The following is a 19,239-nucleotide window of genomic DNA, read 5'->3' as shown; positions in this document are numbered from 1 at the left end:
GAAGTGTTCCTGAATTCATTTGACAAACTCTATCCAGTCTAGTGTTTTTACAGTTTGGGAATCCCAGTCAATATGTGGAAAGCTAAAATCAATTACTATAACTACATTATGCTTCAGTCAACAATACCGCTTTCAAATGTGTTCCTCCATATCCCTCGGACTGCTACCTAACTGTAATATAGCCTCATTAACATGGTCATATATTACTTACTTTTTAGTTTTTTAAAAAATCAAAGTGCACTTATTATCAAAGCATATATAAATAATGCAACCTTGACTTTTGTTTGCTGATCAGAGTCGCAAAGCAAGGAGACCGAAAGAGTCAAATAAAAACACGAGACCAACCCCAGTGCCCACAGAGAAAGAGGAGAAAAATCGAAACAAAATATGCAAAGAATAGAACCGTGAATCACCAAACAGCATTCAGAAACAAATTACGACTTCAGATCGAAACCCCGGACTAACTCGGTGTAGGACCAAAGCCTTGGTATTCAGTTCAGCATATTAGCGGGGGAATCCCCGCAAAGTTCGCAGACACGAATCATAGCACCAGCGGGTAGTCTCACAGCCTTAGCATCCCGGAGATAGCCGCCAGCCGTCATTCAATACAATTATGGCCGAACCTCCACTTTCATATCTCCTCCTCATATAGCATTGGGAAATATACGCAGCACTTTTTTTCTAACATATTTCATTCTTAGTCCTACAGTGCCATTGACAGTAGAGAATTCCACATGTTATTTTACGTCCCTTATTCCCCCCCCCCCCACCTTCCTGGTTTCATACAAACACTGAGCAAGGACTCATCCATCGGATATCTTTGCCCTATTTGCTTCCCTCCATTCCTACCCCAGTGATTCCCGTTGTGACTTTGTTTCCAGATCAGATTCCCACAATGGTAGTCCTTGTGTTCCCTGCTTATCTACCTCCATCCTGTCTCCATCTTTATCCTCCTTCCTTTTAGCTCATCTCACAGTTACTGCTTCGCCACAAGAAACGCATCGTTATAAATACAATGCGTTGTATAACATTGCGTTTGCATTTCGATTTATTTTTGTTGCATTTTTAGATTTTGTACATGATTGTTGTGAGTCCTTTTTTTAAGTACCTCATCGGGCCCGGAGTAGCAATATTTTTGCTTTGTTTCCCAGTTTGTTATCTTTCGAAAATAGCTTATTTACCCGGTCTCTGTCCTGAGCGATTGTTGTTTGGTTCTATTGTATTTCCTTGTATTTACTGTGAACGCCCGGAAGAAAAAAATCTCAGTGTAGTATACGCTGATATACGTACTTTGAAAATGAATTGATTTTGAACTTTCATAATTTCGATCTCTTCTACATACATGTACTGAAGAATGAAAATAAACAATCTTGAATATCTTCCAAACCCACCACATCTCTCCACAACCAGACCCACCCTTCATTTTCCTTCTTCTTCTCATTGCACCATTTCCCAGTCTCAACCCTCACTGCCTGTCTCTATGCTGGCATTCTTCACTTTCCTCTCAGGCCTAGAGACAAAACGATGCTAATTCTTTGTCCAACCCCCACAGGGAGAATCGGGGAGTTCATCAACCTGAGAGTTTCTTGCTCCTTAAGGTTGCGTCCCTCTTGGGGAAGATTTTTTCGACCTCACTTCTAGGTGATAGATTCCCTATTCCGTGAATCTGTCACTCGGCATTAGCCATCGGTGACATCATCTCCCTATCATGTTTGTCTAGAGGTTTATAATTTCTATAAGACCCCACCTCATGCTTTAATATTACGATGAAAATGGGGGTAACAGGTTCTCTTGCCAGACCTGCCACTCCAGGGATTACGTTAATAAACCTTACTTGCACTTTACCTACGATAAGAATATCTTTCCTCAGATAAAGAGACCAATAGACATAGAAAAATTCATATGAACTCTCGTCTGTACTTCTGTATGTGGACACGTTCTCCTTATTTCAAGAAACCCTCCGGACTCCTTAGTGCATCTAAATCGGAGGTTTGAACCATTGGTATACAAGGCTATCCAATTCCAATAAGATCCTCATTTTTGCTGGAGGGAACAAGAGAGAAGGATTCTATACAATGGTTCGGCTGGAGAAACTTCTTACCTTCATGTGTCGAGACCCTATGGTGTTCTTTGCCCTTGTAATTGTGGTAAAGATCATATCATCTGACGAATTTAATGGCTATGGAGAAGCATTTGAATGACTGGAGAATTCACTGGATTGAGCAGTTGAAACTCGAGTTGTTAAGCCATGGTCAAATTGAACGGCAGAGTAAGGCTTGACCTCCTGTTTTCTTGTGATCCTGTGTTCCGTTCTTCTATACTACTTATAGTGGCTCAATAGCAGTCTTTCCAACATGAATAACTTCATTTTATTAGCATGAAACCGTATCTGTTGTACGTTTGTCCATACATGCGGTTTCCCATATAAAGAGAACGAAATACCAACTCATAATCGCAGCAGAAGGTATAACTTAAAAACAGTAAAGGATTCACGGTCGAGAAATTGAAGGTCGAAGTATCAGAATTTTCGCACGGTTTTAAACCGATGAGCCTCGCAGCGTTTCCTGACGAGCACGGTACATGTACATTGGGGATTGCATTGACTATACTGCACTCATATAGTGCCATCGTACTCACATATTTTTCTGCGGACAAACCACACGATTGCAATGACGATCAATCCCAGTACAATCGCTCCTGCCACGATCGCAATCAATATCCAGGTATTCACTGTTGGAAAACAAATTAACAAATAAATAAACGAATGAATAAATAAGTAAATAAATCATTGTAACCGACTGGGGGAATAAAAAAATATTTCTGCGTCTGCTAATAAATGCACAACAGACATAATAGCGGAATATAATATTAAGAGAATGTATTCTTTCCCATTAATGATAAACAATGGATGTTCCAATATAATATCCATTATTTCGCTGATGAGGTTTTATTACCCACGGCCGCCCATTGTACAAAAAAGTGGTTTATAAAAGGACACCAGTAACATCAGTAACAATGCCATTAGCACAGCAGGGTAATTAAGGATTATGGTGAAAAGGCAGGTAGGTGGAGCTGAACACATGGACAGCACGGTTATGGTTTTATTGGAAAGCGGGACAGGCTCAACGGGCTGGGTGGCGTATTTCTGCTCCTACTTGTTATGCTCTTATGCTTATGTGTTCAACTTTTACATCTTCCAACAATCACCTCCCAGCATTTCACATCATCAACCTTTCCCTACACACCCACATTTCCCTTTCCCCTTGTCTCACCTATCATCTCCCTGCTTGTACTCTCCCCCCCACCCCCGCCTTCGTATCCTGACTTCATCCCCCTTCCTTTCCATTCTCGATGTAGTGTCTTGGCCCGAAGCCTTCACTGTTCATTCCCGCCCATAGATGCTGGCCGCGCTGCTGAGCTCCTGCGTTTCCCATGAAACTTCCTTAAGCGGAAAACTGGAGGGACCAACACCACCTTCTTCCGGAAAGTGACATGTAAGTGGAGATCAGGCATCGAGAAGCTAAAGGGAATATCATGCTACTTCTGTAAAACAGAGAACCCTTGTCCCAATTAAAAGCAAAGCGTTATCAGCCTAAAATTTCAGTTCTGCTTTTTTGTCTGTGCCCCTTTCCATGAGATACGAGTTCAGGATATCGGCGTCTGGATGCCATTGCGCAGAGTCCGCTGTCTCAGTGGGTCTTTAGCTGCAAGAACACAGCAGATGAGCAGTAGGTATGTCTTGGGTTGCACCTGTTTGGAGTTCCTGGATCAAAGGTTCAGCTCTGCATCACGCAGTTATCAATATCAATATGCAGGTTTACATAAAAATAACATTTTTCTGCGAAGAAACAGCTGAGACTCTATGTCTTGCCGAAGTTACAAAATGAATCCAGTGTTTCAGTTCTGCATTTATTTCCTTTGTAAAGATGCATTTTTAGACATTGCAGGTGGAATTGAGTGATCAATCTTTCACGAGTTAGACATGTGACTACTGTGCCTCATAATGGAGTCATAGCACGGCGGTGTAGCACTTGGCTCGCGCCTCGGGGCTGAGTTCCGGCGCCGTTCTGTAAGGAGTGTCTGTACGTTCTAACCCTGGAATACTTGGGGTTTCCACGGGTGCTCTAGTCTCCTCCTACAGTCCGAAGACGTACCGGTTAGGTTAATTGGTCAATGCTAAATTGTCCCGTGATTAGTTTAGGATTAATCGGAGTTGTGACGTGGCTCGGGTAGCGCGGCTCTGTATGGCTAAATAAATAAATAACAACGCGGAAAGATCTCCAGCTGTCTGTCTGTCTATCTATCTATCTATCTATCTATTACCTATCGAATCCGCGGAGCATGAAGTACACATTGACACTAAGTCCAACAGCTCCATTTTTATTCTTCCCAAATGTCAACAGATTCTACCGCTTTAACAAGGGGCAATGGACACCGGTCAATTGATCTTGCAGCCAATGGGTATCAGTTTGGATATTCCTAAAGTTGCGTGAAATCTACACAGTCAGCCCTTATCATGATTTTCTATCACGACTAGGCCTCACTCACCAGGGGAAATGTCCCAGCGCCAGCCCATGCAACCTCTCCTTATAGCTCAAACCCTCAACCTCCTGCACCTCTGGGGAAACAGTCCAAGCCTATCTTGGCATTCTGTGTAACTCAGCACTCCAGTTCCGATAGCATCTCGCGGAAATTTTCTGCACTCTTTCCAGCATAATTACATCCCTGAAATAGCCCGGTTAGCGAAACTGCACACAGTACTGCAGGTGGGGTCTCATCAACGTCTTGTAAAACTGTAACACGACGTTCTACCCCCTCTACTCAATACCCTGAACGATGAACCCAGTCTATCGCTGCAAACTATCTCTTAGGGCTCGCGTTCCCCCTTACGTCACAGAGTATTCTTGGCTGTTACGTTAATAAATGTAATATATGGTGTATGGTGTTGTTATGTGGATATTAATGACTGTTTCTGAAAGGATAGCTTCCACGTAAATACGTGCGTGAGCAGACTGATGGGACTCCGCTGAGAACTCTTAATGATTTGATAGGCCGATTGGCCTAATTTTGTGGCGAAAGGAAATACAAGAGATGTTTATCTGAAAAATAATTGAACATCGACTTCTCTAACTTCTGCTAATGCCCCACCTCCCCCTCGTACCCCATCTGTTACTTATTTTTATACACACATTCTTTCTCTCACTCTCCTTTTTCTCCCTCTGTCCCTCTGAATATACCCCTTGCCCATCCTCTGGGTCCCCCTCCCCTTGTCTTTCTTCCCGGACCTCATGACCCATGATCCTCTCGTATCCCTTTTGCCTATCACCTGTCCAGCTCTTGGCTCCATCCCTCCCCCTCCTGTCTTCTCCTATCATTTTGGATCTGCCCCTCCCCCTCCAACTTTCAAATCCCTTACTCACTCTTCCTTCAGTTAGTTCTGATGAAGGGTCTCGGCCTGAAACGTCGACTGCACCTCTTCCTAGAAATGCTGCCTGGCCTGCTGCGTTCACCAGCAACTTTGATGTGTGTTGCTTGATGATTTAATCAAAATCGCATTTTGACGTGATATCAAAGAACACACGAAACGAACGGAGGCTGGTGCAATTTACACGTTTAGGGACATTTACGCAGGTACAGGGGAAATAAAAGATTTAGAACGACATGGACCAAACACAAGCAAATGGAAACAACTTTGGTAGCAGCTGAGTCAGTATTTATGAGATCGGCTCGCTGTGTGACTCGCAAATGCTGAAGGAGCCAAGAAACCAACAACACGACACCTTGAAGGCATCGATTCAAGAACACTCAATTTGTCTTCATCATTTAACTTCTCAACATTCCAATCTGTACATGCACCAGCAAATTGACCCGATCGTTGGTGGTGTGGGGTGCTGGTGATGGTAGAGGTTGTGTTGAGGGTGCTGGTGGCGGTGGTGGTAGTTGTGTATGTGTGTGTGTGTGTGTGTGTGTGTGTGTGTGTGTGTGTGTGTGTTTCGAGCTGAGGGGGATGGCGTTTCACTGCAGTACGCCCGATAGTAAGATATGATGGAACGATATGTGCTGACAGCAACCATATACATGGTATCGAAACTTGTTTGTTTTGCTATATTACATGGAATATTAATTGCTTATTAAATACCATTTTGCGAATGGCGTTCGATATATACCTTTGAATGGTAGATCATCGGAAGATTGTCCCTCTGAGGCTGCATCTGAAAGAGTCAGGTTCGGGATATTAAATATATATCGAAAATGCAGCGATGTACATAATTGTATATGATTCATCGATGGAGCCGACTGATTTTACAAGTTTCTGCAAACTTGTGCAAAACCGCCCCCATTACACACACCTGTATGCCATTTTGTCACCCCTGACATTTTGCCAACAATGGTGCGCCAGTGTTGATTGTCAGCGAGGTGGAGATGCTATTTCAAATCCGCACAGATTGTGGTCTTGTAGAGAGAGTAAAAAAAGACCCATGTTCTGGTAGCTTTTCTATCAGGTCTGTAGGAATGGTGATGTTATTTCCTGAGCTATAGTCAATAAACAGCACCTGATATAGGTTTTTAAACTGTCTAGGTCAGTGGTCCCCAACCTCTGGGCCCACAGTTACGTGCCGGGCTAATTAATTAGCTTGTTTATTTCGTTTTTTTTCTTAAAGATGTGCTGGGTGCTTTCCGGCTACCACTGCACTCCTGCATGCTTCGTGGCGCGGTATGAGTCCGCGGCCTGGATGTTGGGGACCACTGGTCTAGGTGACCCAAGACTGCATGGTGAGCCATTGAGATTGCGTCTACTGCAGACCTATTGTGGCGATAGGCAAACTGCAGCGGGTCCAGGTCCTTCCTGAGAGAGCCGTTGATTCTAGCCATAACCAACCTTTCAAAGCATTTCATTGCCGTAGATGTGAGTGCTACTGTCTGATGGTCGATGAGACAGCTCACACCGCTCTTCTTGAGTACAGGAATAATTGTTGCTCTTTTGAAACAGGCGGGAAGTGCTGATTAATGATGAGAGATTGAAAATCTCGGCTGTAAATGACCATGTGTTTAATCTTGACTCTTAAATTTTGATGTCGGGAAGGCTTGGCAATTCAGGCAGGGACTGGGAGGGGTGTTTGAGGGAATGCTGGTTGATGTCAGAAGCTATTGATGAATATTAGAATCCGAAACTCAACTTCACTGTCCAATGTTGCGCGCAGAGCACTCTTGAACATTTCCAGAGCCAAACAGATCCTATTGAAGAGCGGTACCCCGTATTCCGCCTGGATAGGTTTTAACCCAATAGCGTGAACATTGACTTTTGCAATTTCAGTTTACCCGTACCGACTGCACTATTTTATCCCTGTATATTTCCCAGAACATCCGCATTCATCTCCCTCCTTCGCCTGGTTTCATCTTCCCATCTCTATGCCTTAATGGTTGCATTTGTCATCTACCCCACATATACAATTTCAACATCTGCAGCCCTTCCAGTGTTCTCCTCCAGGCCCTTGTCTCTACTTCCCGTTACCCCTATCCCACCTGGCTCCCACGTCACTTACCCCGCTTTTCATTCCTTTTGTCACCGTGATTGGCCCATCAACCACTGCCTCCCAATGTTGACTGCTATTCTGATGGGTTTCCTTTTACTTAATTTCGTTAATAAGGAGGCAGAGCATCGTTGTAAGTATTCAGCTCAAAATAAGTGAGAGGTACTTGACGGTACCTCAGGCAACATCAGAGTTGCGAGGCAGCAGCTGATGGGCCAAGACAGCTGCGGTCTCATCACTGCTGCGGCCCTCCTCCGCCTTCACTTCCGCTGTAATGTGTCGTCATCTTGTGCCAACGACACAGTGTGATCTAGAGTTTATCCTGTCGCACTAAAGGACCGGTCGGTCGTTTTATTACAGGGAAAGAGTAGTGCGTATTCGGCGATGCCGAGAACGTTGAAGGTAATTGAGACTGTAGAACGGAAATGAAGTCTGTTCTTGATAATTGCTGGCAGTTTTGCAGAGTGAATATTTATACTGCTTGTTGCGCACTTTCCCACTCTCAATTATGAGTTAAGTCAAGGGTTATGCTTGAATCGATGGATTCGTTTCCCACAATATCATAAGATGGAGCCGGCGAGACAGAGTGACGTTTTGCAAGTAGTAAACAAAACTAATAACTATTCTACAAAATGTACAATTTCGCACCCACGATCACTGCAGTCCGCAGCCTGTGATTTCCCTTGGCGAGGGAACTGTCTATACGTCCTAGCGTTTATGTTGGATCTTGAAATATTCGGCGTACTGCACAAACGAATTGCAGCGGCCATTGCTGGTGCAGACGTAGGGCCGGATTGAACATTTGCGGCGGACTGAAGCAGCAGGGCTCGGCAGGAGAGCTGATAACAAATCGATGTTTAGGCAATTTAACCTGCCGAGCCACAATAAAAAGATTAAGCCTCTCAAGCCGAGGCTGGTGGATGAACCGGTGTTCAGGTCACTACTCCGTGGGTTTTACGCGCTTCAGAGCTAAAATGACCCTGCGGCTCCGGCCTGTAGCTACCTGCACTCGCTTCAGTGCTGAGCCTGACTCCGTGACTATGGACTGACATTCGCTGACTCTGCAATTTATGTTTTGTGTATTGTTTGTTTTGCTTTGTTTTTATTGTTTTCACGATTTGTTCTTTCTTTTTCGCACATTGAGTGTCTTTGTTGTATGGGGGTCTTCGTGAAGTCTGTTGTTTGTGTTTGTTTTGAATCTGCCTCCAAGAATATGAATCCCAAGGATTTATATGCTATATATACTCTGACAATAAATGCACTTTGAACATTAAATATCAAGCAGTCATAGGTTAACATGCCCACTCCTGACCTCATCACAGAGGGAGTAAATTAATGAAACAACTATTCAAATTACTTTTGATGTAGATGTAGCAATGCAGCTAAAAATCGGACTCAAAAATAAAATGGCGCTACACGGGCTAGATAGGAGGTTAGATAAGGCAAAAGCAATGACTTAAGATCAAAAGCAGGAGATTAAAACAGCCATTATACCATTGTTAACTACACAGGTTTGTATCAAAGCCCGTCTTGCATTGTAAGCTAAACAATAAGAGAAAGAGAAATTACAGATTGGCAGTTGCTGAAAACATTAGTTGTAAAATCAAAAGTTTTGCTTGCATCCTACCGTGCACCATTAATTCCACCTCACTGCTGAGGTGGGATGTCTCCCACTGTCTTGAAATTTGTTTCCTGTAGAAACAGTGATATGTCCCCTGATCGCTTGCGGAGACGTTATAGATGTTGAACGTGGCCGTGTCTTCTGTTCGGGGAACAGTCCGCTGTGCGTCGAAGGTGGCTTTGCCAACTCGTTTCAGATAAAATGTGCTGCCGGGATACAAGCCAGGGGACCGGCATTCAATACGAACATCCTCCCCTTTCTTAAAAACTCTATCCGAAGAAATGGATATAGCAGGCTGCGGCAATACACGTGTGGTATCTTTGAGAGATAAAAAGAAACAGAGTGATAACCCATCAGTAAATTAACGGTATCAGGTACAATGGAGTATACATTTGGTTTCTGGGTTTCATCGGTGCAACTTCTGTCTTAATTTAATCGCGTATTTCGCCCCCTTTCCTTGCCGGATTTGGCCACATTGACGTTGACTGAACCAATATTTCGCTAGTAACGCAGTGGAGAGGGTCCGCGAAACTGCTTCTTCACGTGTTAGACATCTAGGTTCAGACCTGACCGCGACTCACGACTCATTGACCGCGACCTGACATGATGCGTCACTCTCAGGGGACGCATGAGCTTCCAGCCTGTGCTCTGATTTCCGCATCAGTCTCAAAGACTGCTGGCTTGTAGGCTAATTCTTCTAGTTCTTCTTAAGCTAATCATGCCTATTGGGGCAGAGGTCTCCGACACTAGATCGACAGAATCCTCTGCCTGGGGTAAATCTTTCAAGTTATCTCAGGTGTAGCCAATCTTCAAAGCACCGTCTCTACTGGGGATGAGGTCTTTGGATTTGCTGTTAGCAAATCTGTAGCTCTGGGTTTTATGGTCTGGGGTTTCTAGCTCTATGTCCAACACTGCTCCTTTCGCGGCCGACTTTGGGATCGTCCATGGCGAAGTTTTGGAGGCTAATTTGTCACGGTAAATGGCGGGCAATGAATCACATACAACATGGATTTAGGCCCATCGGTACAACCAGTGTATGACGTTCAAATTTCTCATGAAAGTGAATCCAAAATGCCTTTGTTCTCCCCATATCCACAAAGTGTTCCTCCTATCCATGGTCTAGTCCCTGTGTCTCTGAAAAAATGTTGCAATTCTCTCAGCTGATTCTATTCACACATTACCCCCTAGCTCACAAAACTACTATTCTGGAGGCCAAGCCTTTATGAAAATTTAAGGCAGAGATTGATAGATTGTGATTGGTTAGGGCATGATGGAATGCAAGGTGAAGGAAGGAGACTGGGGCTGAGAGGAAAATTGGATCAGCCGTTATGAAATGGCGGAACAGACTCGATGGCCAAATTATATTCCTATATGTTATGGTCTAACTGTGGTTTCTACTGAATCGGTTCCCTCCAAATTTTCTTTTCTTTTCTTGATTCCACATCTCTGAGTACGCGTGTAAATTCATTCTGGAGGTGTTGGAATCAGTGACAATCGCAACATTTAAGAACAGCTTAGAAAGGTACACATAACCAAGACGTTCAAGGATTCGGTCCCCACGAAGGATGCTGGAAATAATAAAGATGTGTATAACAGTCGAAATGAATGAGGCGAGCCCCACTGCACCGCCTGAGGAATTGCTTGGAATCTGCCCTCTGCTTTTTTGGGAAGTATATCATAAAGAAAACTCTTGAACTTACTGGACTCAACAGTCACTGAATCATTAAATTTGAATTTTCTTTTGAAAGGGATTAAAACAAAATTATTCATTCGTCAAGAAATTGTGGAAGTGGCTGACAGTTCTGACTGAAAATGAAACAGCGGGCTGCCTAATGCGCCACTGAGATGAACCATTGCCACTAATTACTTCAGTGGAGTTATTGTGAAGCCTTTCCCTTACCATGCCGGCCTGTGAGTTATCTCGTATTATGACACAGTTGCCGTGAATTGAATAGAATTGGAATTGCTGTTGCCAAGGGTGTTGGCAACATAAACTATTGTAGCTTCGAATTAAGCAAGAGAACAGACTAAATTGCGTATTTTCTTCTTTCTGTTCCTTGAACTTGCATCACGCAATCAGCAGTCGCATTTGTTCCTTCTTTTCAATCGCACACATATATAAGTAACGCAATATACACGTAGGACCAAAACCGAGAGTCTACTAAATGGATTGGATTGGTTCTTAAGCAATGAATCTAACGTTTTAAAGTTGCCCTGCGTTTAGTTGGGTAACCATACTGTTCTCGAAAATTAATCAGCTTAGTGGAGCTGCGGAAGATAAAACAGTGGAAAACTTCGGTGCCAGTCATGTACAGACCACTAAAGGCGTGTAGCGGAAACGAGGGAAGTTCATGCTTGTTAATGGTACCCAGATGATCTGCGGGAGATTTAATATGAGGAGGCAGACAACAAGAGTCAGATAGAGGAGGAAAGAACACACGAGGAGAGAAGAGAGAGGAAGGAGAAAATCAGAAATTAGGCGGCACACATCAAAGTTGCTGGTGAACGCAGCAGGCCAGGCAGCATCTCTAGGAAGAGGTACAGTCGACGTTTCGGGACGACACCCTTCGTCAGGACTAACTGAAAGAAGAGATAGTAAGAGATTTGAAAGTGGGAGGGCGAGGGGGAGATCCAAAATGATAGAGGAAGACAGGAAGGGGAGGGATGGAGCCAAGAGCTCGACAGTTGATTGGCAAAAGGGATATGAGAGGATCATGGACAGGAGGCCTAGGGAGAAAGAAAAGGGGGAGGGGGGAAACCCAGAAGATGGGCAAGGGGTATAGTGAGAGGGACAGAGGGAGAAAAAGGAGAGGGAGAAAAATAATGTGTGTATATAAATAAATAACGGATGGGATACGAGGCAGAAGTGGGGCATTAGCGGAAGTTTGAGAAGTCATGGCATGGGAAACAGAAAAAAACGTTACTGCCTGATCTCAACATAAGCTTGCCATCAAAAGGCAGCATCTGGTAGTAGTTGGAGGGTATTCTGTCTGGAAGGCAGTGACCAGTGATTTCCACAGGGATCTTTTCAGGGCCTTCTGTTCTTCGCGAATTAGTTTTTTTATAATGACATGGACGAGTACATGTAATGGTACGTTAATAAGTGTGCAGATTATACGAAGATTGACGGTGTCTTGGAGGGTGTGGAAGACAGACTTAGATTAGAGTGAGGCATTGACAGGATGCAGAGCTGGGCTGAATAGCAGTAGATGGAAACACGTAAAGTATTCACTTTGGAACTTCTAATTTATTTAGTTACAGGTGGCCTCACTATAGAAAGAACTTGGAAAGTTTAGAAAGGATGCAGAGGAAATTTACCAGAATGATGCTCGGATAGAGTGTATGTTATGAGGATAGGATACGCAAGCTAGGGCTTTACTGTTTGGTGAAAAGTAGTGGCGGTAATGCTTTATACAAGGGGGAACAACATTAAGCTCTTATGAGGAAAAAATTGGGGGAATGTCAGCGGTAGGTACTTTTACACAGAGAGTAGCAGGTGCATGGAACGTGCTGCCAGTGGTCGTGGTAGAGGCAGATACATTAGGCCCATTATAGAGACTCTTAGAGAGGCAGAGGAATGAATGAACAATGGAAGTAAGGTTTAGCTTTATCTTGGAGTAGATCAAACATCACGGCTCAAAGGGCCTACACTGAGCTGTACTGTTCAATGTTCTATGAGAGGGAGATGCAGTGTGTAAGAGAGACAATTAATAAAGCATAATAAAGTAACAAACACACAAAAAAAAATCAGCAACGAAGTTGTTGGATATCTGTAAACCCGGAACAAACAAAAATAAGAACGATGTAGAGGTCTGACAGGTAAGGTCACATTCGCGGGGAAACTTGAACGATATCAGCAACCACCTTTTGATATTAACACCTATCTGGCCTTCGATCAATAAGGCGATCGAGATTTTCAAAGTAGAGCTTCGTGGCAGTTTCTCCGAGTTGTGGAGTGACCACTCAGCAGGAGGTGGGTAAGAAGAGCTACCTTTCAGTGAAGACAGCGTTCAACACTTAATAAGCAGAGCTTTACGACAGTTGGACAGTTGACATCAGGGTGTGCGCCAAAAAAAGCTAGCTTTCAATCAGGAAGGCGATCGGGACATTACAGGCAGAGTTTTGCGGCCGTTTCTCTTAGTTGAGCAGCGACCAATCATCAAGAGAGATTCATTGGAAAGAGTCAAATAAACAGCACAGGTGCAAGTGGTAGGTCCCTCCCTTTCTGTTCTTATTTGTTCATTCCTAGTCTTTTAGGGCATCGCAGTTTTTTGAGAATTGCTCCAGGGGCCGAGTTCTTATTTCTCACTGCGAGTGGGATGTGGGAAGTCTGGCGGACCAGCAGTCTCCCGGATAAACACACCTGCACCAGGGCACCGAGCTGCAGCATCTAAGAGAATGCGTTAAGGAACTGGAGCTGTAGCTCGATGGCCTTGACGCATACGGGACAACGAGGAGGTGATAGACAGGAGCTAAACATAAGCACCTCTAGATTGCAGGGGACAGGTAATTGGGTAACTGTCAGGAGGAGAAGAAAGGCACAGAAAGGGCAGAACACACCTAAGGCCGTTCTCCTCGATAATATGCATGCAACGTTCGGTACAATTGAGAAGAACGACCTACCAGAGGAAGCCACAGGCTTTGGCACTGAGTCTAGTGCTGTTGCTCGGAAGAACAATGAGGTGAAGAGGAATGCAGTGTTGATAGGAGATTCCCTGGTCAGATGAACACAGACAAGATTCTGTGCGGGCATTAAAGATACAGCGATGGCATGTTGCCTCCTTGATGCAAGGATCAGGGATATCGCCGATCTTGTCCATGGCATTCTCAAGGGTGAGGATGAGCAGTCAGGAGTCTTGGTGCATATTGACACCAATGACATTGCTAGACAAGTTGATGAGGTTCTGAAGAAAGATTTTAGAGAGCCAGATAAAAAGCTGAGAAACACGACCTCCAGGATTGTAATCTATGACTTGATGCCTGTGCCACCTGCCAGTAAGGGTAGGGCTATGATGATTAACCAGGCAAATGAGTGGAAGAAGAAATCTTGCAGTGTTACAGATTTATAGATCATTGTGGCCGCTTCTGGGGAATGTACGATCTGTAAAAAAGAGTCGGGTTACATCTGAACCAGAGGATGGCGAGAGTTGTTCAGGAGGGTTTAAACTAATTTGGCAGGGGAATGGCAACTGGAGTCATAGTGCCAAAGATGAGGTAGCTAGTTTACAAACAGAGGCAATGTGTGATGAGGAGAGGCTGTTGCCAGAGCAAACATGTCGTCAACAGGATGAGTAGCAACGTGAAAGGTGGACAACATTGAAAATGGTGAATATAGGACTAAAGGTGTTATATTTGAATGCGCACCATATACAGAATAAGGTAGATGAACTTGCAGCACAGTTACAGATTAGCATGTATGATGTGGCAAGAATCACGGAATCATGGCTGAAAGATGATTGTAGCTGAAAGCATAATGCCCAAGGACACACATTGTTTCGAAAGGACAGGGAGGAAGGCAGAGGGAGTGGGGCTTCTCTGTTAGTAAAAATGAAATCAAATCATTAGAAAGAAGTGACCCTAATCATTTGAACGTGGTCGGAAAGTGTTGAATAATCGTGGAAAGAGCTAAGAAATTGCAAGGCTGAAAAATCCCTGATGAGCGTTATATGCACACCCCAGAGGATGAGGATGTAGTTTAAAAATTACAATGGGGGAGAGAAAATGCATGCCAAAAGGGCGATGTTACAGTAGTCATGGGGAATTTCGAAGTGCAAGTAGATTAGAAAAAAAAATAGGTTGGTGCTGGATTCCAAGAGGGGGATTTCCAGGATGCGTACAATATGGCGTTTTAGAGCAGCTAGTGTTTGAGCCCACTAGGGGACAAGCTATTCTGGTCTGGGTTTTGTGCAACGAAACGGAATTCATTGGAGAGCTTAAGGTAAAAGAACCTTTAGTGTTAAGTGATTATAATTTGTAAGAATTCACCATGAAATTTGAGAAGGAAAAGCGAATTTCAGATGTATCAGTATTACGGTGGAGTAAAGGGAATTACTGAGGTATGAGAGGGGAGTTGACACGAATTGTTTGCAAAAGAACACTGGTAGGTGTGACGGCAGAGGAGCAATGGCTGGAATTTCTTGAAACAATTCGGAAGGCACGGGATACATATATAGATCACAGAGCGAAGTATGTATTCTAAAGTCAAGATGCTACTACTGTAGCTAACAAGTGAAGTTAACGCCAACATAAAAGATAAAGAGAGGGTGTATAAAAGAGCAAAAATTACTGGGAAATTAGAGGGTTGGGAAGCTTATAAAAACCAAAAGGAGTCAACTAAAAGTCATTAAGAAGGTAAAGATGGATTAAGAAATTGAGCTATCCAATAATATTAAAGAGGATACCAAATGTTACTTCAGATACATAAAGTGTAAAAGGGAGACGACAGTTGATATCGAACGACTGGAACGATACTGGAGAGGGAGTAATGGGGGACAAGGAAATGGAGTACTCACTGAATACGTATTTTACACCAGTTTTCACTGTGGAAAACTCTAGTCGTGTTGTGTAAGTTCCATTTGTCAGGGTTCATAAAATGTATAAAGTTGCTATTACGAGAGAGGAGGTCCTTTGGAAACTGAAAGGTCAGAATGTAGCTATGAGACCTAGACCAGATGGTGTACACCCCAGGGTACTGGAAAAGGTGGGTGGAGAAATCGTGGAGGCATTAGTAATAATCTTTTAAGCATCACTAGAGTCTGTAATTGTTCCGGAAGGCTGAGAAATAGAAAATGTCAGTCTACTCTTCAAGAAGGGAGAGAGGCAGAGAGGCAGAAAAAAATACACCATAATGGTTAGGAAGACGTTGACGTCGATTATTAAGAATGAAATCACAGAGCATTTCAAGGCAAATGACAAACTGGGCGTAGTCAGCATGGTTTCCTCAAGGGAAAATATTGCCTGACAAATCTGTTGGAATTCCTTGAAGAAACACGAAGCAGAAACACCATGACAACGGAGAATCGGTTGATGTTGTGTGCTTGGATTATCTGAACTTCGTTGACAAGGTGCCACACATGAGGCTGCGTAACAAGCTACGAGCTCATTATATTACGGAAGAGATTCTAGAAAGGATAAAGCATTGGCTGATTGACAGAAGGGGAATACAGGGAATAAAGGAAGCATTTTCTGGTTGGCTGTCAGTGATTATCGTGTTCCACAGGGGTCTGTTTTGGGACCGTTTGGCTTTACGTTATATTTCAATGATTTGGATGATGGAATTGATGGCTTTGATGAAATGGTTGCAGACGATATGGAAATAGGTGGAGTAGCAGGTAGATTTTAGGAAGCATAGATGTTACGGAAAGACTCCGACTGATTAGGAGAATGGTCAATGAAGTGGCAGATGGAATACAGAGTCGGGAAGTGTATGGTCATGCACTTGATTGACAAGAATTAAAAGGGTTGACTATTTTCTAAATTGAGAGAAATACAGGATCAAAACTGAGGCACAAAGGGACCTGGGAGTGCTTGTGTAAGATGCTCGAACGGTTAATTTGCAGTTTGAGTCTGTGGTGAGGAAGGCAAACGTGATGTCAATATTCATTCCAAGATAACTAGGATATAAAAATAATGATGTAATGTTGAATTTTTATAAAGCACTGGTGAAGCCTCACTTGGAACATTATGGGCTATTTTGCGCCCCTTATCTTAAAGGAATGTAGTGAAACTAGAGAAGCTTCAAAGGAGTTTCACGAAAGTGATTCTAGAATTGAACGGTTAGTATATGAACCTCATATTCTAAATGCTTGAGGAACTCAGCAGGCAGGAAGCACCCACCGAAAATAATAAACAGTGGATATTTCGGGCCGAGATCCTTCACTGGACTCTTTTCCATACACGTCGCCTGGCCTGCTGAGTTCCTCCAGCACTTATGTGTGTTTCTGCAGATGTTCTCTTGTTTGTGTTATGAAGAGAGTTTGATGCCTCTGGGCCTGTATTCACTAGAATTTTTTTCAGAAGGATGAGAAGTGACCTCAAGGAAACCTATCGAATGGTGAAAGGCCTTGAAAGATTGGATATGGTGGAAGAGTCTAAGACCAGAGGGCACAGCCTCAGAATAGAGAGGCGTCCTTATGGAACGGAGATGAGCAGGAATTGTTTTAACCAGTGTGTTGTAAATCTGTGGAATTCTTTTCCAGAGGCAGTGTGCAGGTCAGATCGTTCTGTATAATTCCGGCAGCAGTTTTTAGTTTTTTGATTGGTAAGGGCATGAAGGGATGTGGGAAGAAGGCAGGAAACAGGGGCTGAGAGGAAAATTGGATCAACGCGATGACTGTCCCCTATATCGTATGGTCTTAGGGTGCTATAGTAACTCAGATTTTGTACTCTCAGCAGTTTTCTCATTTATGATTAAAGTAGTGCAACTTTATAGGGCATCTCAGTTTTGTCTATTTTTATTTCCTCTCTGCATTCTTCTTATCATAACTCCACCTGACGAGAAGCCTCCTCTCGATATCTGTTATCGCTATATTCCTGTATATGTCAGTCTATGATCTACATTAGCTTTTAATCTGCCCCTTATGTACTGCGTTCCTTCTGTGCCTCCCACGTTTGTGAGGATCTGCACTCTCAGATGCAGAGAAGTATAATGAGAATATACAGTAGGCACCTGAAGAGTATAAATCAAGAGAAGGGTTTTGGAGTACGTGCAAATTTCCATGCTATTGTCAAGGAAACTAGAGATGGTGATAAAGAAGGCATATGCCGTACTTGTATTTCTCACCTTTTTTTATCCTGGCGCCTTTCCCCTTCCTTTCCAGACCGAAAGAACGGTCTCAGCCAAACGCCGATAGTTTATTAATTTCCCTAAACGCTGCCTAACCTATTGAGTTGTTCCAGAATTGTGTGTGTGGTGCTCTGAATTTCTAGTTTGGAGCACTGTTTACAGTGAACATTCAGTTAACTGGAATGTTGCTTGGATTAGATTGTTATCTATGAGAAATGATGGGTAGAGTTAGGTTGTTTTCTCCAGAGTGACATAGCGCGACTTTTGATAGAGGTTTATAAATTTATGAAAGCCATAGGTGGGGTAGGTAGCCGTAGTCTTTTTTTTCCCAGAATGAAACTTGTCAAGTTCCTGGAGGAGCAGATTTATAGTAAGTGGACAACCATTTATAGGCGATTAACGACTCACTTTCTTTTACTGCCAGGTTGTCGCTGGCTGGAATTCACTGTTAGTGGAAACAGTAAAAGCAGATGCAACAGCAATGTTTAAGCGATATTAGGTCTGACACACAAAAGGGCAGGAGATACATGGATGAAGAGCATGTACATGCAGATGTCAGATAACAGTAACTTAAGCACGATCGACTCAGACAGTCTATGTTTGATGCTGTACGTCTCCTTTTCTGCAGCTTGCTATATGCAATTTTTCCCCTAATTTTTCTCTGTTTGGGCACAATATTCATGCTCATTCCTCGTCCACAGGTGCCAGCACATCCTGTGGAACACCGCTAATATTTTCTCTATCTACTGCAGTGTGATATGCTTTCCAAAATCAGTGGCATTTTGCCTTCAATAGAAGAAGGGTTTGTGGGAAGTAGGTACCCTGAAGAAATGGATTGAATGAATATTAAATATTGTGGGAAATGAGGCTGCGTGGGTAGTGATGGAAACAGATGCAGAGTCAACAAATATCAGCCAATAATATTTTGAATGACGGGACAGGTGGAGGTGCCCAACACAGTTGTTGTTATTTCTTAAGATTTTGTTTTGACGCGGTTTACACTTCCCCGGCAGCATTAGGTTGCAGATACACAGAAAGACGCAGCAGGTAAACAAGATTAAAGAACAACCAGGCTCTCGTTTACAGCAATCCTACATCAAGCTCGTTTTCCTTAACTCTCCCAGAGCCAATGGTTCAGACCTGATCTACAGGATGTTTTATACTCTCCCCGTGACCGCGTAGGGTTCTACTGCGTGCCTCTCTCCCAAAGACGTCGTGGTTAGCAGGTTAATTGGCTACCGTAAATTGTCTCTGACTTGCAGCAGAATGCCAGCTCAACAGAAGGTAGACAGAGTAAAAGA

The 19,239-nt window shown here is 43.4% G+C and overlaps 1 protein-coding gene across 7 annotated transcripts in view; it reads right to left on the bottom strand.

The window, feature by feature from the left end:
- The window catches only part of LOC140190217 (uncharacterized), a 68,986-nt gene that overhangs the window by 23,604 nt on the left and 26,143 nt on the right, over window positions 1-19,239 (bottom strand). For all 7 annotated transcript variants that reach the window (XM_072246771.1, XM_072246772.1, XM_072246766.1 and 4 more), the window contains 3 exons: window positions 9,160-9,471; window positions 6,168-6,212; window positions 2,638-2,730 (listed from right to left, as the gene is read on the bottom strand). In XM_072246771.1, the coding sequence (XP_072102872.1) occupies window positions 2,638-2,730; window positions 6,168-6,212; window positions 9,160-9,471 (450 nt within the window). The remainder of the gene's footprint in view (window positions 1-2,637; window positions 2,731-6,167; window positions 6,213-9,159; window positions 9,472-19,239) is intronic.

The sequence above is a fragment of the Mobula birostris genome, chromosome 29 (assembly GCF_030028105.1).
Source record: "Mobula birostris isolate sMobBir1 chromosome 29, sMobBir1.hap1, whole genome shotgun sequence".
Classification (NCBI taxonomy): domain Eukaryota; kingdom Metazoa; phylum Chordata; class Chondrichthyes; order Myliobatiformes; family Myliobatidae; genus Mobula; species Mobula birostris.
The sequence above is the reverse complement of the archived record's forward strand: the minus strand, read 5'-3'. Positions and strand labels throughout refer to the sequence as shown.